We start from the raw sequence: 25,470 nt of genomic DNA, 5'->3' as shown, positions 1-25,470 counted from the left end.
AACATGCTCAGGGAACGGTTTTGCAGAACGGCTGTAAATTGTTTCCTTTTGTTTCCTTTTTTCCTTTTGGCGTTGAAGGGCATCTCTGCATGTGTGTCAGAACTAATGGAGCTGCACGTGTTCACCAATAGCCATTAAGAGTATCTGTTGAGGGTTGGGGGGCATGCTTGATGAGCTTTCACAATGTTACTCAGTTTTAGAGCTGGGTAGCAAAGAGGTCACTGGCGGAATTATCTGCTTGCACAAGGGGAGGGGAAAAAACTCTGCAATCTGATAGCTGTGGGGCCAAAGAGTGGGGCGCAGACAGAGGGACGCACAAAGACCAAGGAAAGAGCTGGGGTAAAGTCAAGGGCAGGAGAGAAAGAGGGAGGGAAGAAGCAAAAAAGACAATATAAAGACGTTTTCAAAATTACATTAATGGGGATAATTGTTAGGTTAATGCAAATGAAGCTGCCTAAAACATTTTCTTGCATAAAAAAGTCTGTTGCTAGGAAACAACTGGATACATTTGATTTGTCTGTCATGGTATGTCACCCTTTAGCTCTCCCTGGTTTACCAGGGCAGTGCCAACTTTTCATCATGTTAGAGGGAGATCTGCATTTTTCCAGATGGATCTGCCCTGGAATTTGATCACAAACCTGCTGACCTTCACAAAGCTCTGGGATAACACCAGTTTGAAAATGCCTTGACAGTGCAGAGATGGACGCCCGGCCACCCGCCATTGTCCCATCACAGCCTGATCAAGACATGTCCTCTGAACTGCCATGCCCTCCCTCCTTCATTTACATTGGGTCCTGGGGCCTCATTTATAAACGTTGCGTACGCACAAAAGAAGGCGTACGCCACTCTCTACGCAATAGTTGAGATTTATAAAAAGCAAACTTGACGGGAAAATGTGCGGTCCTCCACGCAAGCTCTGACCCAGGCATACGCACAAAAACGGGTGAAATGAGAAACGGCGACACCGTCGGCAGATGGAAGAAACACGTGAAAGTGACAGTGTGTGCCAAATCGTGCCGGCATGTGCTGTGCTACACAATGTGGCACAGCTTAAAAACGTGCCTCTACCCCCTGGCGCCGATTGCTGTGTTGGCCCCGACCCTGAACCCCATCCCCACGCATTTGAGCCAAACGCTGCTGCTGTGCGCCAGCGCTTGGAAGTGATGCGTCGCTTGTAAAGAACAACAAAAGGTGTGGAAAATATTATTTATTTAAGAATTCCCTCATCGTGCAGTTTATTTCAGTCAGTCTTGATTTCGCCCAACTCCTTGGCCACCTCTCTGATTGAACTACTGACTTCCCTCTGCATTTCAAGGACTGCATCGGTGAGGACGCGTCCACTGCTGGAGGGTTGAGAGCCGCGTGCCGTGGTGACGCTGGGTCCAGACGGCTGCTCAGCTGCAGCATCGTAACCACTGGCCCCGCTGGAACACCCAGCAACTAAAATAAAAATTTTCTATATTAATGATCTGTAATTGTGTAGCCTGCATACATGTGACTCGACTGCATTCATTTGAATTATTTCTCTTACCTGTGTGTCACCCTGACCCTGGCGCGTCGGCGTCCCCTCCGTCTCAGTCAGGTGACTGAGGCGGAGGAGGACGCCGATAAGGGGGACTTAATAGGGATTCCCCAATAATAGCGGCCAGTTTCTCATCAAGAGGGGTCAGCTCCGGCCCCCCCCCCCGTGGCGGACACACTCTGCCGATGCAGCGCTAGACGTTTTTTTGCCTCGACTTTGATGTCCGATCATTTATTTCATTTCTTTTTTATTTCGGCCACGGTCCGAGGTTGTGAGCAGTGAGGCTGCAGCATTTACGGCGTCTGCCACCGTTTGCCGCTCACGTGCCTTTTCGGCATTAGTAATGCCCACACTGTGCCCTCCAAACAACACTTTTCTCCTCTTTTCCACCTCGCCAACGATAACTTCTACTTCACATTGAGTGAAGTTACGTTTTTTTGATTTCCCCTCTGTGTTTGCCATGATTTAGCAAGCCATAAATATTAATTTGTGGGCGTTTCACGGACTATTTATGGGCAACTATGGGCGTGTCATGTAGCCGCAAAAGCTGCGCTGCATTTAGAATCGGTTGTGATTTATTAAGGGAAAGATGCGTAGGATGTGCGTGCGCACGGTTTAATAAATCCGAATATTTCTGTGCGTACGCACGTCCTATGTTTCATCCGTACGCCACTTCTGACGCAAATCCTACGCAAAGTTTTATAAATGAGGCCCCTGCTCACCCGCTCATTTCAGATGTCATTCACCCCCCGTGCACACACTCGCAGACACACTGTGATCCAGTAATGCAAACATAAGTGTTCTCCATGCGGGCATCAAGGCGCAAACTGAGCACTGATGTAAAAGCAGCTCTGCTCGCCGCTCAGTGAAGCCGGCGGCCCAGGAGAGGTACACGTGTGAGGCTCAGAGATTGGGGACATCCCTCGTGTGGAGGCAATGGCTAATCATTAACGCCTCTGTTTCTAAAATGATTCAAATTCTTCCCGCTGCAAATTTCACACATATTTCCCAGACTGTGTTTTCTCAGAAACTTTTCCCTCAGTGCAGCTAAAAAAAAAAAAAAAAAAAAAACAGATGGCCAGTTTGTTGCAGTCATAAACAGTGTGAGTGAAACAAGCTGGAAGAAACTTGGCGCTTTTAAAATCCTCTTTGAAGGAGGAAATCGTTGACGGTATTGTGGGATAAGGAACATTTGCGGCTTCATTGGTTTAATGTCCAGAACAAAATAGGAAGTTTTCGACAGGAAATGTTTTCGGCCTTACTGTCTCAGTAGTTCTGCTTAGCTAAAGAGTAAAGCCTTGTTCCTTATCCTGCTGTTTTTAGTCTCCACTCTGGCTCTTTCTTACCATACAGGTCTCAATCGATTGCAGTATGATCATTTAAATGTTATTAAATAGATTGTAGTGTTCAGTTATTTTACTCAGATGGGGAACTTTTTAATGAAAATCCCTGTCACTTTTACTCATTGCAGAAAAGTGCTTAATCAGCAGCCTATAACATAAAGTGTGCCAAAATTTAAATGAAGAAATGCTGCTGCAAATAAGTAATAAAAGGCAGAAGAATTTGCCTTAAATAGTCCCTCCTCCGGCTCTTTTAGTAAAGTCTAGCATTTGACTAACTTAAATTTTTTGAGTAATATTTAGAAAAAATAAGTTTTGAAAAAACCAATGTGGATATTAGTTTAGACGTCACACTTTTTTGCTTTAGGTTCAGTGCTTCATAGTTATGGTTGCTAACTTTCTAGCCCTGTTTCATAACTACACCTCGCCAGAGTTTATCTTTTGGGACCTTTGTTTCTTTATTTTGGTTTTAGCTGCTTGTACATTCTTTTTTTTGTGCTACCCCTTCATGACCCTGATATGCGTCTCAGTCAGGCCCTGCAGGCAAAATGGCTGGTCGCTCGGCCTGCTTTGTTCTTTATACCAACAGCCTGTTGGGGTCAGAGGTCAGAGGCCCTTGGACTCTGCTCCCTGGTGCCGTCTGGTGCTCAAAAATACACACAGAAAGAATGTGTCCCTTAAAATATGAGGTTAATTGCTGTAAAGATTGGGAATGTGGATGAAAGCTATACATTTGGGCTAGCTGAAGCATCAAGGTACATTTAACAATTTAAAGAAATCAACTCAATCTTCACTTCCAGTATGATATCAAATCATTAAAAAAAACTTACATCTTACTTAAAGGCATGCTCTTGTATTAATTTTTCCTGGCAAAAAAGCCAGGCTCTTAGTTTGCTTCTAACGGAAAAGTTTTATACTATTAGAAATAGATGCTCCACTTTTGTTTCTTGGACAATATTTAAATATTGTCCAAGAAACAAAAGTTTTATTACTTATTTCGGGTTTTTTTTTTGGAACTTTACAACACCAACTTAAATATATATTTTTTTTTGTAAACAGACATTTAAAAACTACGACGGAGTATTAGGGCCACAAAAAAAAAAAAAAAAAAAAAAAAAAATAGAGCCACCAAAAAAAAAAAAAAAGAGTAAAATTACGAGATTTTATCTCGTAAATTTAGGAGATAAAAACTCGTAAATTTAGGAGATAAAAACTCGTAATTTTAGGAGATTACAGTGGAAGTGAGCATGCAGAGCAGCAGGTGAAGTGCAGCCGCAGAGAAGACCGACTAAACTTTGTTGAACAGGTGAGCTGAATGTTTATTGATAACGTTCCAAATGTCTGGAAGGTCATTTGTTTGATTTCCGATTCATTAAAGTTTTATTTATTGATGGTTGGTTTGCAGGATCTCTGCAGCCCGATGAAGCCGTCGTCGGTGTCCCTGCAGCTGTTCGCTTGAATCCTTTCTTCCTCCACCAAAGACAAGACTCTACGTCTGTGTGACGCTTCCGTCACACAAAAGGAGGAGCACTTTTTTTTGGCATTTTCAACGTTCCAAAGCCAATATAAAACACTATTTTGATTCCTCTTTATTGTTTTATGCTGAAACGGGACATTTCATCTGCAGGAGGGGGCGTTTGTAAGACTGTTTACTTCCGCATTGGTGTTGGGATGACAGCTTCATGACGTAATGAGACAAATGAACTTCAGGATATGTGAATGAAAAGGAGAATAAAGGCTGCAGCGATTGTCTACACCCAAAAGTGTCTCTGAGCTCCTTATTTTACATATTAAACTCCGCTTTACTGACACTGAACCCCGGAAAGACTGCTACACGGAAACTAATCTGATTTTGAGTCGCCAAAAGGTTCAGAATCTCTTTGTTTTACACCGATAATAATCCGGAAATGAAGCTTCACAAAAGGCTCCACATACTTCATCTTCAAGCTAGGTTCCGATAAACGGACAACTTCGGTGTTTTTTCCTTAATCTACGACTTTTTTTCGTAAATTTATGAGATTTTAAGTCGTAAATTTATGAGATAAAAAGTCGTAAAATTACGAGTTTTTATCTCCTAAATTTACGAGATAAAATCTCGTAATTTTACTTTTTTTTCTTTTGGTGGCTCTAATTTTTTTTTTTTTTGGTGGCCCTAATACTCCGTCGTAAAAAACTATATATAATTATTTTTTAAATTTTATTTTAATTATTAAAAGGTGAATCTAAATAGAATTGTTTCAAAAATTTGGCAATTTGGCAAACAAAGTTAAAATAAAAAAAACAAGAAGTAACATTTTTAGATTCTATTAAATGAACCAAAAAAATAAGGTATTTTTTGTGATTTTTTTTTTTTTCATTTGTATTTTTTTGCTGTTATTATAAGCAGTGATTTAACGGTGCCATGTTGATCTGTTTGCATCTTATTTTCTCTAAGTTGAAGAACCCCCAGTTGATCTCAGTCCCCTCTTAACCTTCAGGTCTGTCCAGATTCCACAAGGAACCAACACCCCAAACAGTGTCTGCCAGTGGATCTGCTCGGTTTGAGTGTCATATAGAGGGGATACCATCACCCGTCATTACATGGGAGAAGGACAAAGTTGCCATCACTGATGTGATAAGGTAACATCATTATGAGATCTCTCAGGGTCCCTGTAATCCACTGTGGTGAAGAAGTTGTCAGATGAGTAATCTGTTTAACAAAATGTATTTTGAACATCTGCTTAGGAAGTGATTAAATCATCACAGAGGATAAAATAATATTTTTCATTCAAGATATTGTGGCAGCCGTTTGAACAAATATCCGCTCAGGTTTTCACAAAGATGATAAAAGCAAACCTTTGGCATTATGCCAACTATTGAAGAGCAATTCAAGAAATTTACTTCAGTTGTGGAGAGTCCTTTTGACATTAACAAAATAACCTTTTATGTTCTATTTGTCTGGAAACATCTGATATAAACCATCACATAGGCAGAATTTGTTGCGGCTTAATAAATCGTTATTCTAGGATAAATCTTTTCTGAAGATACTGAATCTCCAGCCAACTTCCTGTCCTGGATTTTTTTTTCCATTAAAATTGTTCAGAAAAGTACATTAACTGCACTTTTTGAAGACATAACTGTTCAAAGGGTTCAGATGAAAAGTGTAGAGAATTCAGAAAAGGCTGCAACAACAATGACCTCGAACTTTTGATCTGGATTAGAAGCAACCATTATTATAGTTGTGAAGCAATCCATTCATTTATTTTTTACTTGACTTTTTTTTTTCCTTTGGTAAGATCTATTAAAGCTTTTTTTTTGTATAGTAAACCTTTTTTGTTTTTACAAGCTACTATTATCAAGGCTGCAACAGAAAAGATAGTCAAAAATGTTTATACAAACGTTTGTCCTGTTAGAAAAGGTGTAGTACTTTTGATTCAAATGTCTAATTGCAACAAAGACTGTAGTTTATTTCAATTTATGGATATCTCTGGATAATGAATTTATCTTCAAGATTTTTATTGTTATTTTTGTCTAAATACATTAAAGTATAAAACAACGCCAATAATAAACAATAAATAATAATGACTGTTTGTCGCCATCCTGAAAGGTTTCAATTAGCCTTTTATTTGCATGTTTTTGTTAGACTGGAGCCTTGAAGCTTTGAATCATTATAAGCCATATCGCTGCTTTTTCTTCTGAGGTGCTGTCTTCTTTTTTTTACCCTAGCGTGCCAAACTTAGCACACTTCATTTCCTGTAGAAAGTATGCTGGTAGTTGTGCAAATGCAGTGCTTCTCAATTATTCTTTGCCAGGCCCCCCCTAGGAAAAAGAAAATGTTTCGCGCCCCACCCACCCTTTAGTTTGAAGAAATACCGGTAGGTAAAAACATTGTGCTTATTTTTTTCTAAATGATGGATTTATTTTTGATCTCATAAAGTGCAGGTGTGTTCCTGCATTACCTGCTGTCTTTCTGTCAAATACTAACACCAACTAAACAACAGGCAGACAAAGAATACATTTATGGAAAATAAAGACACGTCATCAAAATGTCTACAATAGTTCATAAAGAATGACATTATTAGCATAAGCTGAGTCATCTAAAGGCACGCGATGATCCTGGTGTTGCGCAATCTAGTGCTCCGTGTGCCCCGTTTCACCTGGCAGCCTGAGCCTCCTGCCCCTCCCCTTTCATTCTCACACACGCAGCTGCGTGTGACAGGAGACAGGAGACAGGAGAGCCGCTGCGGGGATGGAAATTCACAGGTTTCAGGCTGTTATAAACTCTGTGATAGAACAGGCAATAGGAACTGAATACTGGCGCAGATTTTTTTCCAAGCACTAAGCCGCTGTCACCACCGCCCCCACGTTAAATTTTTGCCCTGGACAATTGCCCGTATTACCCGTGCCTAAAACCTCCATTACCGGGGCGCCCCCCCTGGTATCGCGGGCGTGCTCCACTATTTGAGAAGCACTGTGGTAATGGGATTGTCTCCTTTTTTTTATATACAACACGTTAATGATACGTTTTTATATCTAAGTGACGTAATCAATGAGGTTGAACAATTCTTGCAGTTTACTGTTGTGTCCTCTGAAACTGTTTGAATAAAACAGAATGGAATGAGACATACTTTTATTTTTTAATGACAGCTGCTTGACATATTCTGTGACACAGTGACTTCAAAATTAAATCTTTCAAAAGTCCTATACCATGCTTTTCTTAAGCCTTTCAGAGTAAAATATATCCCTACAAATGATCATACAGTATATTACCTTAGGCACCCTAAAGAACAAATTATTTATGAAACATTTGTTCTTTTCCCGCATGGAAGTAAGATGACTTGATGGCACCGCCTTCCACTCTTGTGGGTACCGCCCATTTCATGACATCAACCTAGAGGCGGCCTTGGCAATGTCACTGCGTTTTCCCGCGAAAACAATCAACATCCCAACTTTTGCAAAGATGGATGTGCGTACCGTATATCTGCCTTTAGGAGCCTCGGCTTTTATGCCAGAAATGTTGCTGCCGGCTCTGCGTTTATTAGAGGCCGGCATTTATTCTGTCATAGACAGAACGGTGATAGATTTTGGTCACACAAATGCAGACAACACCAGATGAACATTTCCGAATTTATTGAAATGATGAGAAAATTGTGTTATGTTATGATAACATCTCTTTGAAGCATGATCAAAATGCAAGTGTTTTGCTGAGCAGCTCCACTAAGAAAGTTGGCGTGTATGTTAGCCAGCATGTTGCCTACGTGAGAACCCACTCATTTTCGTGGGTTGGGAGGAGCTGGTGCTCAGAGCGCAGGTTTGTTAGAGGAATACTCAGTATCGTGTGAACTGATCAAAATAACACTTTGAGGTTGTTTGTAGTGAGGAATTAACATAATAATTACCCTAACAGCTCAAAAAGTTGATTTTGAATGTTATAGGCCCTTTAAATTCTACATGTCAAAGTACACCAAAGTTTTAGGGTGGATTAAAATGTAAGCCTCATCTCAAATGCAGGGCTCGACATAGCCATTTGTCCGCTGGCCCGGTCCTGTTTTTCGAGCAGTACGGACCACAAGACTTTATTTTTTACTTGTCCGCTCGGGCCACTAAAATATCTAACAATTAATACATTTTTCACCTTTTACAATAAAGTATATTTTGCGAAAACGTGTAGATTTACCTCGTCTTTATAATTTACTTTTTCTGCTAGCCCCGTGTTCAGACTTTAAGGGTTTCTATGGGAAACCTTTTATCACTCTTCTCCTCCTCTCCCGCCTGCGCGCGCGGCTGTCACTGCCGAGCACCACGCGGCACGCGCTCACTCAATTTTTTTTTCAAACTTTTTTGAATGTAACAATTCAATACTAAACAATGTTAAACAGCAACAACGAAGGAACAAGCCAGTGGGTTATTATTACATTTTAGGCAGATATATTTAAACTGACACACATATCAGCGCGCCCCCTGGTGGTTTTTCACCGCGATGATCATAAATCCAACACCGTCACTGAAGAGAGACTGAAGCATGTCAGAGATGTGGAAGACATGGCAGGAATAGATAGGAATATGTTAGATGGAGTGACGGGTGGAATTAGTACTATGGACAGCAAGATATTTAATGAATGCATTGAAGATGAAACTGTATGCACTAAGCTTTAAGCTGAATGTCAAAGAATCAAAGGCAACTCAAAATACCTGAATCTCAGACTCAAATGGAGTATAAGGTCAAACTACTTAATTTTGTTTTTCTTTACAACACTGTAAGCAGTAAGTATTTCTAGTTAGCTGAATGATCTCAGTAATTTAATTGTATTTAATTTTTCAATTATTTCATTTAATTAGGTAACTAAAGTAACTAAAAAGTAAATGTAACTTTGCAACAGTAACAAAAAGCAGAACCTTAAGGCAGTTAGGGCAAAAAAGTCAATAAAACTTCTTAACTATTGATTAGGAACAAATGTGAAATAGCAGTGATTAGAAGCAGCATGAAAACTTCTTAACTAGTGTTTCCTACTACACTGCAGCGCTCTCTTCAAAACATCTGAAACAGACTAGAGCAGATTTAAGTTTGATATGCTCTATTTTTAGTCATTGAAAAGTGTATAAATAAGTGCTAGATGTCACCAGAATGCACCAAATTGCACCATATTAAAATTTTCCGGGGGGGCATGCCCCCGGACCCCCCCTAAAGTTGCAAGCACCTGCGGAGCAGCGGGTCTCGCTGTGCGCGGTGTCGGGCCAGTAACTTTCAAAAACTACTGGCCCTGTGGGCCAGTGCAAATTTCTGGGCTATGTCAACCCCTGAAATGTAAGTGTCAGTTGAAACTTTTGTTTGACCATGAAAAATGCTGACACTCTATTCCCTGACGTTCTTCTGACTGGATGCCCAGGATGCACCTCGGGCTTTGGGTTGCTCACTAGGGGCTTGTGTTCTGTATGTGGCCCCTTCCACCTCTCTTATTTCAACAATCCTCACTGGGGTGTGGGTGGCGGGATGGTCACTGATTCTCACAGCAGCTCACAGGACGTCAAAACACTGCTCTGCAGAGATAAATTAGCTCCCTCGGGCGTCACCGCGGCCCGGCTCCACACAGGGATCTGCTGTCTTAGGCATGGGGGACATTTTTTTACCCCCACCCAGAGACACTGGTGTGCACAGATCAGCTTGCAGGTTGTATAAAGTGTACTGTTGTGCTGCATTGGATCACACCGACTCAAGTGGAGGTGGTGCGGGTTGTTTGATGTGGAGAGATGAGTGATTGTCGGCTAAATTAGTGAAATTACACCCGTGCAGGTGTTGGGAAGACTGTTCTGCACCTGTAGGGGGAACGCTGAGACAGAAACAAACTGACCTAAGTCTAAACCTTCATCTGTGCCACAAAATAAACATGTTGACAGCTGTCACTGCTAGCTATTCAACTTTAATGTTATACAGTAATTCCTGCAGAAATATCTAAAAACTTTAATCATTCTCCTGTGTTTTCAAGAGTTTGGAGTCAGTGGTCTCTAATCAATGATGCTTAGGCCTAAAATTAAATTACATAAGCATCATATAAAACCTCAGTTTATCTGCCCGTTCAAAGGGGTTTTTATTCAGTCACGTAGGACTTAAACAAGCATAATAAATTATTAATGATGCAAAAGTTTAAACTATGTCAACTCCATTCAGGGATACAGCAAATTGCTGATTGCCTCTTATAAGATACAGGGATGGATACTTTTTATTCACCCGATGTGAGCCCGCCTGACAAGGCCAAGGCATTTAGTGCTTTGTAAGAGGGATTATTCAAAGCACATATTCATATTCTTGTATCTTAACTCTTTGTTTACATCCTACAAAACATTTCAAAGTAAAGTTTTAAAGTAAACTTTTTATGCTAAAGGCTCCATGTTTCCATAATGTTTTTCCTCTTCAGTATTGATTTGCTGAAGTACTCAATTTTAGAATAAAACAGGGCATTTGTTTCTTTGGCCCATGGCTTTTGTTAAATTAGCAGGTAGGGGGTAATCTATTTTAATTATTCTGAACAAACGATTGGTAGTTTTTGTTTTTTTCCTTGGCTAATTTTCAGTGACAGAATGCACCCTTCCTTTAAAATAGTTCATTAAATAACTAATCTCTTAATCCACAAATATATGACCACCCATTTTCAAATACATTGCTGTAGATATTTACCTACAAATGCAAGGAAGATCCCTGACCGTATGCCCTCTTTCTGTAAACAAACAGATGTATTAAACATTGCAGTTCCTTTTATACGGTGGCACTGAAGTGCAAATCACACCATGAAAATTAAATGTAATAGAAAAAAAAGTTATTTCTTTTCTTGCTTCATTTTGTAATATTTCATTTAGATTCCTGGAAAAAGGTAGGTACTATGGGACATCACTGATTGGATGATGACGTTTGTCCATCATTTCGACTGAAAGTTATTTGGCATGAAGTGATACTGGACTTGCTCTGTACTAATCATTAATCTTTTATTAGTACACAGACACTGAAGACACATTTGAAAAAAACTCAAATGTCAAAACTCAAATGTTATCGTCAAGTCAGTGACGTCCTACAGTATTTACATTCTCCACGTGTTTTGTTTTTTAACATTTAATTTGATTTCTGTAAATTATTTTTGTTTTCCGAAATGTTAGAATTTTTTATTTCATTTCATTTTATTGGAATTTTGTTTTGATTTCTAAAATGTTTTTTTTTTTTTTTTATTATTTGCTTTTTAATTGTTGTTTTGATCTTTAATATGTTAAGCAATTAGTTGGTTTGACTTGTACTTCAGGGCCACCATACTTAAAGACCACTGTAGGCCAGTTTCTAGCAAAAATGCATATACACTGGATGGAGAATGTCTGACCTAAATGGGTGGGGCCTATTGAGCTTAGAGCTTAAAATGTTTCTATCACAAAAGGTGTATTTCTTTAATTGGGAGGCGAGTGGACCCTTTCAGATAACAAAACCTTTCCTTTGTCCTGCCTAATTGGCCATTTTTAGAACGTCGTTGAATCGGATGGAGAAAACTTCAGTCAATATCCCTGACCCACTTCTGGCTTCATTAACAGAATCTATCAAGTGATGCCAAAAATTATCTGCCCAGTTTTTCTTCAGTTTTAAGTACGGTAATCTCCTCTGCCTATGGAACAAAAAGTTTTCTCTGCCATTTCTAATTGCTTACGTTTTTTTGAAAAACATTAGTTTAAATTATGTTTTTTAGTTAGTTTAAATGTGTGGGACAGGGCGCAATGTAAACACGTAAAAATCCATGTTCATGTTTTTTAAGTTGGTATATGTGCCCATCTTCCTAAAAGGGGACTATTTATCATTAAAAGTAATTTCTAAAATAAATGGTTTCATACTCCCAAAGGTTCGGACAACCGCAAAAATAGAATCTTTACACCTGGTGACATGGAAAATGTCACATTTCTGTTCAATACAAAAATGGATCAAGAGCATTGTAGCATCTTTTCAGAAGTTGTCTTATAACATCGAAAAAATGTGGGCATGAAAATGTGATTTTTTTTTTTTCAAACCCCTTTTACAATCGTGTATTCCTTTATTTTCAAAGTTCTGTTTAATCCTCATAATTCTTAAGAGAAAGTTGAGTCATTGTATTGCTTATAAGGCAGCAGAGATGTAACGGTATAATTTCATTCTGCATTTCTTTCACATTTGAACCAAAGCAGAGCCATTGACATTTTATCACTGCTTCTAGAAATTGTATAAGCTAATTAAAATAAAATATATTAAGGGGCAGAACAATCCTCTCTAAAGGAGAAAAAAATAACAAGAGTAATTGGCTCTGTTGTCTTTTCAAGCTTGGTGAATTTGAGTGGAATTTAAAAAAGAATTTAATCAGAAAAGCCATTTCAAAGAAAGAAAATCACCATTTCAAGATGCTAAAGATGCACCTTAAAGGCTAATTTTCAGTATGTTGATAAAGAAATAAACAGCTTTCAAGTGTCTTAGCCACCGGCTACATTATCAGAAGCATTGATGCGGTCATTCTCTCACCAATACTCTCCTTTCTGAAATGCCTTAGTGGTGGCATTTCGCTGGAGTCCTGCTGCCTTTGGAATTTGTTTCCAGCCCTATTGTGGAGAGCAAAATGTTAATGGCTCCTCCAGCTTGGTGTGAACTGCAAACAGATTTCCTTCTTAGAGAAGTCTTTAGTGGAGGTTCACTAGAAGCATTTTTTTGCAAAACATCCAAGTTAGTGGCTAATTTTTACTTTTTTTTTCTTTTGCTCTTAATAATATTCATACACTAAGATTCTAAAAAGAAATGCTGAATACTTTTTCGATTTTTCATACTTTTGCCAACTATAAGTTGGATTTATGGTTAAAATGAAATGAAATAAAATTGTTCTCTCAATGCTGATCTTCCATCATTGCTTCCTTTTCTTTCTTTTTTTTTAATGTCCATTTTTTTGTATTGTCTTTTTTTTTTTTTTTTTTTTTTTTTTACAAAGTATCAACTTTATTTATTTAGTCCATTTTTCTTTTAAATTCCTTTTTACTTTCCACCCTGCCAAAAAAGTCACTCACTATGTGTGAAATCAACAAAATACTGGTTGTTTTATTAAGTAGAGATATATGAGTTTAAAAGTACCTATTTGTCTCACGTCACCATTATGTTTTGCTGTTTGTTGATATTTTGGGTTAAAGCAGATCATTTAAATATTAGCAACACAAAAAAAAACGGTGCGAGCAAGAAAAAAATCACAAAACAAGATCAAGCTGAGTTTTGTGGAAAGTAAGGAAAAGAAGCTGTTTGAATTTCAAACGTGTAACTTTTTTTCTCTCTTCTTTGCCGTTGGACTCAACAGGTTCATTTCCCTTCCTAATGGCGTGCTCCAGATTCTGGAGGTGACCAAGCAGGATGAGGGTTCGTACCGCTGCGTCGCCAGCAATTCCGCCGGGAGGGAGACCAGCGATGAAGCCAGGCTCACTGTCACTACAGGTGAGCTTCAAGATCCAGCTTTTTTTTTTTTTTTTTACTTTTGAGCGTAATGATCAAATCGATATGTTTTTGCAGAAATATTGTAATATTTCTGATTTATATGAGACATATCACAAGTCAATAAAGATCTGGGGCCTCATTTATAAACGTTGCGTACGCACAAAAGAAGGTGTACGCCACTCTCTACGCAATAGTTGAGATTTATAAAAAGCAAACTTGACGGGAAAATGTGCGGTCCTTCACGCAAGCTCTGACCCAGGCGTACGCACAAAAACGGGTGAAATGAGAAACGGCGACGCCGTCGGCAGATGGAAGAAACACGTGAAAGTGAAAATGACAATACTGCCTCTCAGAAATAACATGAAGACTTCACAAAGCAAGTCTTACAATTAACAGCCTACACGAACACCCGTTGGACCGATCAGCAGTGAAACAAACAAAAAAAAAATCAAACGAAAATTACAACAGAAATTCAAATGAACACATATTTGCAAAAAGAAAAGTGAAATATTTTCTGCAATATTGGCATGTTGTGCAATTCATCCTCATAAATAATATATTTAACAGAACGAAATAATGTACAAAACTGACATTCCCGTCAATGTGTCCGTCTGGCGGAGCAGATATAGGTGCAATTAGACAGACAGATGGATAGATAGAGAGAGATGCATTAATTGTCCACTAGGGAAAGTTGTTTTCATAGTAAAACATTTCTTCATAAGCTACAGAATTATGGTATTCATGCATATGCCTTTAGTTTGTTTTATTTTTGATGAAACAATGTATGGCGTATGTCTCGACCATTCAGAAAGCAACAAGAAATTACATTTGCGCTGATCAATTTCCCATTTCCACGTCGATTATTACCGACATCTGCAGCTTGTCAGATGTAATTAAATGGAGGGAAATAAAATGCCCCATCACAATGCGTAATGACGCACAATGGCTGATCTTGCGCTCTTAGAAGATGTGGCAAATGGAAGAATTCGGAGTGAACGCATCTTTAGACAGCAAGGAGACTTGTTGGCACACGAGGACGAGTGGCTTATGAGCCGGTTCCGACTTCCTCTGCGGGCTTTTGGGGGTGTGTCACCCGGTGCATCTGGCGCGTTGGTGTCCCCCTGCGCCTCAGTCACCACTCCACTTAAAAGGGATTCCCCAATTATTGCCGCCAGTCTCTCATCAGGAGGGGTCAGCTCCGGTGCCCCCCCCCCCCCCCCCCCCCCCACACACACACACCCGTGGCAGACACGGGTGTGTGTGTGTGTGAGGGGGGGGGTCAGCGCTAGACGTTTTTTTGCCTTGACTTTGATGTCCGACCTTTTCTTTTTTATTTCGGCCACGGTCCGAGGTTGTGAGGCTACAGCATTTACAGCGTCTGCCGCCGTCTGCCACTCACGTGCCTTTTTGGCATTAGTAAGGCCACACTGTGCCCTCCAAACAACATTATTCTCCTCTTTTCCACCTCGCCAACGATAACTTCTACTTCACATTGAGTGAAGTTACGTTTTTTTGATTTTCTCTCCGTGTTTGGCATGGTTTCGCAATCAATGAATATTCATTTGTGGGCGTTTCACAGACTATTTATGGGCAACTATGGGCGTGTCATGAGGCCGCAAAAGCTGCGCAGCATTTAGAATTGGTTGTGATTTATTAAGAGAAAGATGCGTAGGATGTGCGTGCGCACGGTGTTATAACTCCGAATATTTCTGTGCGTACGCACATCCTATGTTTCATCCGTACGCCACTTCTGACGCAAATCCTACGCAAAGTTTTATAAATGAGGCCCCTGGTGTTCCCTTAAGTTTTTAACAACTTTAAATATGCAAATACATTCTAGCTCCACACAATATAATTGTGTTAGTTGCACATAAATGCAAGGCCAGTTATTGGATAAAATGATAATTCCCTTTTATAATGCATTTTTTATGTTGTATGGCTCAAGGTGATAACTGAGCAATCTGATGGATTTAAAAGCAGCCCATTATGTAGTTTCATCTTTCTTCCATAAATTTTGCCTGCTAAAGGTCAGACATCCAAGTCAGACATATTTGAAAGTTGTTTTTTTTTTTTTTCCAAGAATACATTTGTAAATGTTAGTGAAATAGTAATATAATGGCCCAAATAAGTGAAACATATAAGGGATTTTCCTTTTAATAAAGAAAGCACTTGCAGTTTCTAGAATAGGAAGATTGAAATCCAGCCACTCTTGGAAACCAAGTCGGTCCAAGTTTTCTGGATTGGAGATGGTTAATAAATGAAAGTAAGTGAAACCAGACCTAGTTCACCAAGTCGCCTCTAGTTGGCTTTTTATACAAACACAGCTTATTAACTCCAATTTAAAGCAACCAAACTGAATAACCAAAAATCCTTGCCGTTTTGTTTTGAAGACTTGTTTTTGGCTCTGTGTTCAAATTCAATACACAGATCAGTTGTAGTGGAGGTGAGCTTGTTAAAAATACACTTTTTAAAATTTTATTTTTTAGACCAAATATCAAAGGCGGTGTAGCCTTTTGATTCAAAGGTTGGTTTTGAACCTTTTGCGTTCTATAATAGGTTTACTTGGTATGTTCCATACCATCAAGCAACACCCTAAATTTTTGCATCTTCATTAAACCAGAACATGTGGGGATAGGGCTGCACGATATGAGAAAAACTCGCAATATGCGATATAAGTGATCAATATTCCGATGACAATATAACTTGCGGTACCTGAACAAATAGTAGAACAACCAAAAGCATGATTTCCATTTCACTGAAACAGTCAAAAATGTTTTCTCCAAATGAGCCTCGTCTACATAGGAGACGATCATCTAACATAAAAGAGCTCCATCCGATTGGTCAACAACGTGAAGGCGTCCATCTGATTGTTCAAATGCATAAACTGATTTATTTGGTTCTTAAATACTTCAAGCTGTCATAAAATTGTTTATTGCAAGATTCCATTTATTGCAATTTTCGCTGTCTTTTGCGATATCTGTATTAGGTTAAGGAAAAGAGCACACAAAACAGAAAAAAAGTGTTAAGAATGGAGATGGTTTTCATTCATATGGTGCTACCAGGTTAATAGAAACACAGATAATGAATACAAATGAAAAACATACAGTTGATTGATCAACAACAGACATCGCTTTGGTGTGAAGCTGGTTCTAGGTGACACAGGACAGGAAGACATTTTTATGGAGCTTCATTAATCACGTTTTCTTTATTCCTATGACCAAACAGACAAGCAAAGCATCAACATGACATCATCACTTTAAGAAGAACTTGAACTGAATGCCTGAGGTGAACTAAAGGCCGATGTACAGATTTTTCACTAGAAATAATTTCTTTAGATAAAGCTTCTCAATTAAATGCTTGATCCTATATAAAATGGATGGATGTTTGCCTAGCTTGTCCTTCAGAATCTATCAAAGGCTCAGAAACTCCAGACACTATTGTTCTCTTTGTGTTTACCCATCATGGTCGACATTTATGTGAATGTTGGCTGTAGGTTTATGATTTAAATGTCAAATTTAATTAGTCTGTGGCACAATTTAGTTGAACTTTTCAACCGCAAAAAGCCTTTTCAATTATTCTAAATGTATGCATAATGCTGTAAATTATGAGTCTTACTCCTGTTCAGATTCATAATTTGTTGCTTCCCTTTAAAGAAATGAACATAAGGAGTAATAAACTGTTCTATCAAATATCCAGCTTTCTTCTCCAAAAGGTTCATTGGAAAGATATTTTGCAATCCTCAAATATTATTTATTTTTAGATTATTAGCGAATATTTTGTTGCAGAATAAAATGATATTGGATTAAACGGACCTTAAAAGTATGATGTAGAATCTTCAATACTTAAAGACTTCTTTAAAGGTCTTGTTTGGGATTTTCTTGATCATGTGAAAATTTTTAGATTAATTCTTGTGATTGTTTGGTTTATTTAAGAGAATTTCAAACTACCATAATTTTATCAGATATCTTACAAGCAATATTTTGTCAAATATGCCTTTTTTTGTCATAAACTGCCTCTGTTTATTTGTTGCAACATATGTCTAAAGCTGGATTTGTCATGGTGGTCATCATTGAGGTTACTCTATGCAAAACAATAGAAGAGGTATTTCGTCTTAAAAATCAGTCATCTACTTCTCAGTACTCAATGCAAATTTTTATCCAAACTTCTATCATTTCATTAGAGATGATAGAAAAAAATGTTTATTTTTTTGAAAAGCTATTTCTTGAGACTCTTCACACCATTGAGCAGGCGTTAGTCTCACAAGCATCCAGGGACCACCTTTGATTTAGCAACAGTTAGAATCCAGCCAGTCCATCCAGCTGACCATTGAGCAGTCTTTTAGTAAATCCAGCATCAGTTAAAGAAAAAAGCAAAAAAATCTTTACACTTGCTTTACCCAAGAACCAGGTGGCAGATGCTGTTAGAATGGCCAGTATTATCAAAAAGTTTGTTAAGTTTGTTTTCACGCTTAAGTGAACAAAAGCATCTGGAAACAAATAAGAGTGACACAACGATCAAAGAGCAGGTGGAGAAAATCCTAATGAAGAAAACTAGCTAGTCATGGTAATAGTCTTGAAAAGGCATGTCTCTGATAAAAAAAACAAAAAAACATCTTGTTGCATTTTTAAGGTCGGATTTTGCACAACGCTTGAAAGTGATCCAAGAACTTTGTAGTTAATAAGTAGTCTGGTCTGAAATTAAAAACTGCTTGAGTTACACAACCCAATGTAAAAACACCCATAGTGCAAACGCTGTTAAATCGGAGTAACATACAGTAAGAATCAACAGCTGAAATCTGAGTAAATGCAAATATTAAAAAGTAAACATGTAGTGTTTGCAATGTGTTGTTGTGTCTCCCCAATTATTATAGACACATGCTAGATAAACCAATACCCAACACAAAACAAAACTGAATAAAAATAAATGAAAAGCAAAAATAACCCTGCTAAATATCAATAAAACTTGGGATGAGCCAACAAATATTAAGTAGTTAAAGTTCAGTCATTTTCATTTTCTATAAAATGGGAATTATTTCTCAGCTTTAAACGGAGTCGGTTGTTTCTGTTGTTTACTTTGCTTTACATTTTTGCCCATAGGCGCATCCTGCTTTGTAGTCATTTTTAAGATTCTTTTGAAACCCCCCAATGAACAATCTTTTGTTGTATGCAGTCTTGATGATTAATGTGTAATGTGTTTACAGAATGCAAGGCCACTTTATGGATAATATTTGCAGTCTAAGCTTTTGAAGGCATTCCCACCAGCCACACCTCAGGGACTGACACACACTCCAGAAATGAGAACGTGATCAGCACATGAATTATGCACCTTCAACAACATCTGGGGAAACTCGGTAGAATCCACAGCTAGAGTATTAATGGCTACCTACACACTGAAATTATTTATTTGTGAGACACATTATTTTCTCTGATGAAATATTTTGCTTTTCTTAAATCCCTCTAGATCCCATGTATCTCGTTTGCAATAACACTTCATTCCCTCTTTTTATTGAGTTCTGGTTCATTCCTGGCTCATATAGACAGTCCTCATGTTTTCCAAGGATGCCTCCACATCAAAACCATGAAATTTAGGAAACCATTGCTGCTATCCAAAACAAACCAAACTCACTTTTACCAAAAAGGGTGCAACGTTTCAAGAATCAAGTCGAAACGTGTTAATGCTTGATTTGCTTCGGTCTATTAAAGCCAACCATGATGGATATTCTTCACCGTTGCAGATCATTAAAAGTGGAATATACCAGGTTGATGTTAAGCATCATGTAGAACACACAAGAACAACTGCAGATCTCAAGTTTTATGTTGTTGTTGTTTTGTTTTTTTCCTGTCAATATCCTTGCAATTGCTGCTACTGACTACCTGAGTTTACCTGATCCAGGTTATCAATTACCCAAAGAAACTGAGACTGATCTGGTAGAACCGAAGTTGTTCGTTACAGAGCAGACCTCATCTGTGAACTATACATCATAGAATCCAACTCCTTAATCACACATCTGTTGGTGCATGACAGTAGAAGAAGACTGAATCTGGAAAAAAAAAAAGAAATGCCTCTTAAAAGGCCCTTAGTTTTCCACTGTTAAACATCATTGGTTTTGAACATTAAATATTTCTTTGTTCTTGCAGGCTCTAATGAGGCCCTTAGCCCTCTTGTGATTGTTGCTCGACCCCAGAATGTCACAGTCGTGCTCGGCCATCCCGCTGTGATGGAGTGTATGGCGCAGGGCCTGCCCAAACCAATAGTGTCTTGGAGCAGAAAAGGTAAAACTCACGTTCAAGTTCACTCTAAATCTTTGTTGTCTGTGCTTAGAATGATGATTTCTTATAGTGCCTTTACTACATCCTTACTGTCTCTTATCTGGATCTATATTTAAACAGGATTGCTCCCCAATTACTTTTCATTCTATCTTGTTCCAAAAACACACACTTGTCTTAAAACCTAATGTAAATAATTACCTTGACATCTCTCTCAAGTCTGCTTCTGAATCAATAGTGTTATCTGTTTTCTGACGCACAGGACTGTCTCAGACTGCAAACATGTGAGGAGCACTCTGGCAGCTGTTTGTTTAGTACAGATAAGGCTTTTTCTTAAGTTATTACTTAAAAAATTAAAATCCAGCTGATTACTTCATTACTTCCCAACCTGTGACTAAGCCAGTGCAGATGTTTCAGTGAAACCATATTAAAAGAATTAAAAACAGAGTCATCTGTTGGTCAGTTTGTGAAATTGCACATAAAGATCAGCTTTTATTTCCCTGTAAGTTACCGTATTCAAAAGTATTCATATCTCCTTTTTTTGCAGCCTTTTTGGCAATCAGATGATCAGCTGTTTTTCAGATTTATGCCCCTCCTCTATTCAGATAAAAAGCCCATGTCCACCGATGTGGCTGTTCTTGCAACAAACCTGGTGATCCAGAACACGAGGCGTCACCATGCAGGAGTGTACGTCTGCCGGGCCAACAAAAACATGACAAATGATTTCGTCAACGCTTCTGCAGAGCTGCATGTGTCTGGTAAGAGCCCAGTTCTGCTGTGTATAGATTTTCTTCAAGCAATCACTTTGAAAACAGCCTCTGCACCCGGAGGATTCGAAGGGTGGTTATAGTTGAAAATGTTAAAGTAATCAGAAACCTTCTAAAAGAGAAACATGTTTTTTAACACTTCAAAGTTAGATGCAAAGGCATTAGAAGTGTATAAGGTCCATTTTTGAACCCTCCACAGCATCCCCAGTGATTCTCCAACATCCTGAGAGTGTGTCCCTCTCCAGAGGGAACACAGCCAGATTTCATTGCAACAGCTCTGGGGAGCCCCGTCCGGTTCTGCGCTGGCTGAAGAATGGCCAGCCCATCAAGACATTCAGGCGGGTGAAGATACAAAGCCCTGGGACCCTGCTCATCAACCAGCTGGCTTTGGATGATGGGGGCTACTACCAGTGCATAGCTGACAATGGGCTTGGCACGGCCTGTGCTACTGCTAAGTTAATGGTCACAGTAAAGGAAGGCGTACCTAGCCCTCCTCGTCACCTGTCCGTCACGCCCCACTCCAGCACCACCGCCCTTCTCACCTGGAAGAAACCTGAAAACAACTCCGATCAGGTTATTGGCTACTCAGTGCACTACCTTCTCGCTACAGGTTGGTGTTCTCCACAGGATTACCTATAAATAGTTGACCTTTGACAGTTATCCAGAATCAAGTGCTTTTCTGTCTTTTTCTCAATTAATAGCATAAAACTTTGTAAAGAATACAAAGTGACCAAATGCAGCCACATTCAATTTCCCTCCAAGCCAAACATTTCCAATAACAGAACTACAGGATTTAGTTGAAGTTGTGAGACTTCCATTCCAAGCATAAAACACTCATCTTTTTAAGTTTTTCTGGAAACATGGCCTGTAAGCCGTGCATTTTCTAAGCATTCTCTTTATACAAAAATAGCATTGGATTTATACAGTTGCACTTTTTTTCTAGGTTCTGATAATGTGGAGTATCAGTTTGTGATGAATAACGAAACCACAGAGTATTTGGCCAAGGAGCTCCTCCCACACACCGCCTATGTGTTTTTTGTGACGGCTTACTCTCACGGAGGATCCAGCGGCCCGTCTGAGAATGTTACTGTAGAGATGCTGGAGGACGGTGAGTGACTTGATTTATACACAAATAAACCAAAGGAAAATAAAAAGCTTTATAGGAATTAAAGGCGAATGAAGAGAGAGGTGTTGTTTTCTACCTTCAGAGTCTGGTATTGGACCAGTGGAGGTTTTGCTTGTGAAACTGAGCAGGCCTAAAGCACAAAACAAGAGTGTGGCATCACTAGAAAGCGGGGTATGAATGTTAAACTCTTATATTTAGTCTTTTATGTCCTTCAGTGCCAAGTGCTCCTCCTCAGCTGTCAATAGACAGTTCGTCCCCCACTGACATCAGGCTCATGTGGCATCCACTGTCCTCCCAGCACAGTCGAGGAGCGGTCACCCGCTACCGCATCGAGTACAGCACACTGAATCAGGGTGAGCAATCCTCATTGAAAACATTTTTATGACTCTGCATGTACCTCACACAAAATGAAGCCGTTTTTTTTTTTTGTTTACTGTCTTATTTGAGCTTTTTTTATGGTTTAGTAATTATCTGCAGAAATTATTTTTGTCACTGCTATCTCAATAGTGAGGAAAAGTATACAGTTGTTAAACGCGGAGACTCAGGAACTGGCAAGAAGCACATTAACTTGATTATCTTGGTAATGAAGTGCCCACTCGGAGCTGCATTAGTTATCCTGACTCTACTCTTTTTTCCCAGGATCCACTTTTATTTATCCAACCAACTCTCAGAGGAGCTTCTACTCTTACTAACTTGCTTCCTAAAAGATGTATACATAATGCAGATGCCGCACATTTGTGTGTATAGACTGAAGAAACTTTGTAACGGAAAGTATATATTTTTCTCTTAATTTGATCGAAAAGTTTAGTTATTTTTGTTTCCATTTTGTTCCTATAGCGGACACCATTTTTTCTGTGGAGGTGCAGGGAAACCAGACTCAGTTCACGCTGCGGGAACTGCAGCCCAACAAAGTCTACCGGCTAAGGATAGCAGCCGGGACAGGGGTCGGCTTTGGAGTTCCCTCTGAGTGGGCCCAATATCAAACATTAGCCCAGTACAGTCACAGTAACCAAAGCATTGGTAAGTGAAAAGAAAAAAAACACTCGTCAAAGCCACCTTGCTGCTTTTCACTCTGAAATGCATTTCCTGTTCATTTGTTCTCAGTTGCATTAATCTGTAAGTGCCCAAATTCGAAAAAGGGAAGTTTACATGTTGTTGTAATGGAGAATTTTCCACTGTTTGTTTGTAGTCAAGTATTGAGTATTGAGAAATAATTCCAGCTTTTTAAAAGTGTGTGAAAAAACAAAATAATATAACATTAATAGAAATCCTGCCAGTGGTTCTACTCTTGCTCTACTGACAGTAAACCTGTGAGCAAGCCTACAACTATTTCAAGTTTTATTCTCTTTAAGCAAAGATCACTGCTTGAATACAGATTTTAGTTTCAACCTTGTGTCACTAGATGCTATATCTGTCTTTTTTATATATAAAACAATGCTTCAAAAGGTCAAGAAAAGCCAGAGATGTTTTAAGAAAGTGATTAAGCTGAATACTGGTGAGCTCTAGACAAGGTTAGACTTCATCCTCTTCATCCTCATAAATGCAATTTCAAAAAGAAGCCATGCACCTTTTTGCTCCTTCCTACAATTGTATTAAATGTATAACAGTTTAAAAGTAGTCAACGTACAATTAGCCTTCAGATTTCCTGGAGCTTTGATACCTTTTGGAACGATAGACAAAATAAAAGTTAGTTTTATTCTGGAAACATCAGCTGCTTACATGTCATGTCTCTCTTGTTAGAGAGAAAGGGTCTTTGTCTCTTCTGCGTGGATCGGTTTTAGGTTTGTATCAATTTTATAAAAGACTCTGCTGACTTCAGTGTCTTTTGACCATACTCTGATTCTGAGTGTTAAAAGTTTCAGGTTTTCGTTTGTTTAATAGCCTTAAGTAGCTGCAATGGCAGCTTCAAGTTCTTAAAGGAATCGACATTCACTATAAGAAGTTTTCTCCAGATGTTTCACTACTCTTATTGGGACAGCACTCTGCAGTTGACAAATAACCTGAAGATCCATTCAAGGCACTCCTTTGTTTCTTCACTGTTGCAAGTCAATTTGAATCTCTTGTTTTTGGCTGTACTGTCCAATTTTACACATGCTCACTAACCACTTGACATAATACTACTACTAAAGTCTTAGCTTAATTCTCTAGTAAATGAAGAATACGTTCTGCTTTTGGCCTGTCTGTTTCAGTGATCTTTGCTCCCACTGAGCTAAAAGTTAAAGCCAGGGTGAAAACACTCAACGTGACGTGGCATCCCTCGCCCAACCACACCCTGGTCTCTGGTTACAAGCTGTCCTACAGAGAGATGGAGGCAGACATGAAATCCAGCGGGGAAAGGTCGCTGCACACCATCCGACTGCGAAAGAAGGCGAGATCTCACCTGCTCACCGGCCTAGGTGATTTGTGTTTTGCGTAAAAAAAAAAAGGAAACAGTCATAACACTCTGGTACTTTGTTTATTGTGGGACTTATGTTCTAAAAATAGATGAAATCTGGAAAGTAGTCAACTTTATTTATTAAACCAAAAATATGTTAAGGTTGTAAAACCCCTCACTGCATGCTTTATTTACTTTTCTCAGACAGACATGAACATTTTTACACTTTTCTTTAAACTCTCAAAGTTTAAACCTTCATAGAAAAATAGGTCCAGTTTTATGAAATGAAACAAGATCTGATTGCGATCTGAGATTTCTGTAGATTTGGAAAACTGCATGCATTCTGTAATGGAGACACAACACAGATGAGATTGATTGACAGTGTTGTGCACCCAATGAGAACGCAGAATACAATGCACTGTAAAAAAAAAGAAAAAGAAAAAGGCATGCAAAACTGCACAAAAAATATCTGTGAAACAGCGAGGGACCACTGAAATGCCAGCATCTGCACATTCTAGCTTCATTAGTTTGAGGGTGAAAACGTGTTTTCTGTGTTTGTTGTCAGTTGCTGACCGACAGTATGAGGTCAGAGTTTGGGCGTTTAACAAACACACAGATGGAGCCGCTGCAGTGTGGAAAGGAAGGACGGAAAGAGAAGATCACAGGGGATGTAAGGCAAACAACCACCTGTAGCATGTTCAATGGATGTAAATATCATCTTGACCTGAAAATATATTTTTTTAACAGCAAATCCACATATTCCACACCCCCCTCCACTGCCCCCCAGCAGCATTCAAGCTGCTGCCAACAGCTCCACCTCCATCTGGCTGCGATGGGAGAAACCGCGGTTTAGCAACGTCCGTATCATCAACTACACGGTGCGCTGCAGTCCGACGGGAACCAGCAACACATCCCTGGTGTCATACCACACGAGGTCAGAACATCTCAAAAGACAATTGATGCTTCACAGTGTCACTTAACCCCGCCCTACATTAACCCTGACGGACTGGCATGAACCAAATGAAAAATTAGAGAATGCTGCTGAAGATTGAATTTTCCGTCCTCTTTAGTACATTGACAGATTAGCGTATACTTATATTGTGCCTTTCTTCCTACAAGGACAAAGCGCTTTA

The 25,470-nt window shown here is 39.1% G+C and overlaps 1 protein-coding gene and 1 long non-coding RNA gene across 4 annotated transcripts in view; both read left to right on the top strand.

The window, feature by feature from the left end:
- Positions 1 to 25,470, top strand: part of igdcc4 (immunoglobulin superfamily, DCC subclass, member 4) — a 54,009-nt gene that overhangs the window by 19,119 nt on the left and 9,420 nt on the right. For all 3 annotated transcript variants that reach the window (XM_023953618.2, XM_023953617.2, XM_023953619.2), the window contains exons 3-13: positions 5,340 to 5,481; positions 13,671 to 13,804; positions 19,942 to 20,076; positions 20,676 to 20,828; positions 21,037 to 21,447; positions 21,781 to 21,945; positions 22,179 to 22,316; positions 22,801 to 22,983; positions 24,153 to 24,359; positions 24,903 to 25,007; positions 25,085 to 25,271. In XM_023953618.2, the coding sequence (XP_023809386.1) occupies positions 5,340 to 5,481; positions 13,671 to 13,804; positions 19,942 to 20,076; positions 20,676 to 20,828; positions 21,037 to 21,447; positions 21,781 to 21,945; positions 22,179 to 22,316; positions 22,801 to 22,983; positions 24,153 to 24,359; positions 24,903 to 25,007; positions 25,085 to 25,271 (1,960 nt within the window). The remainder of the gene's footprint in view (positions 1 to 5,339; positions 5,482 to 13,670; positions 13,805 to 19,941; positions 20,077 to 20,675; positions 20,829 to 21,036; positions 21,448 to 21,780; positions 21,946 to 22,178; positions 22,317 to 22,800; positions 22,984 to 24,152; positions 24,360 to 24,902; positions 25,008 to 25,084; positions 25,272 to 25,470) is intronic.
- LOC144991099 (uncharacterized) lies at positions 4,129 to 4,625 on the top strand. Its single transcript, XR_013655003.1, has 2 exons — positions 4,129 to 4,168; positions 4,268 to 4,625. It is a non-coding gene; the product is annotated as an uncharacterized LOC144991099 (long non-coding RNA).

This window comes from Oryzias latipes, chromosome 3, assembly GCF_053564925.1.
Source record: "Oryzias latipes strain Hd-rR chromosome 3, Olatipes_Hd-rR_3.1".
In the NCBI taxonomy this organism is placed as follows: domain Eukaryota; kingdom Metazoa; phylum Chordata; class Actinopteri; order Beloniformes; family Adrianichthyidae; genus Oryzias; species Oryzias latipes.
The sequence above is the reverse complement of the archived record's forward strand: the minus strand, read 5'-3'. Positions and strand labels throughout refer to the sequence as shown.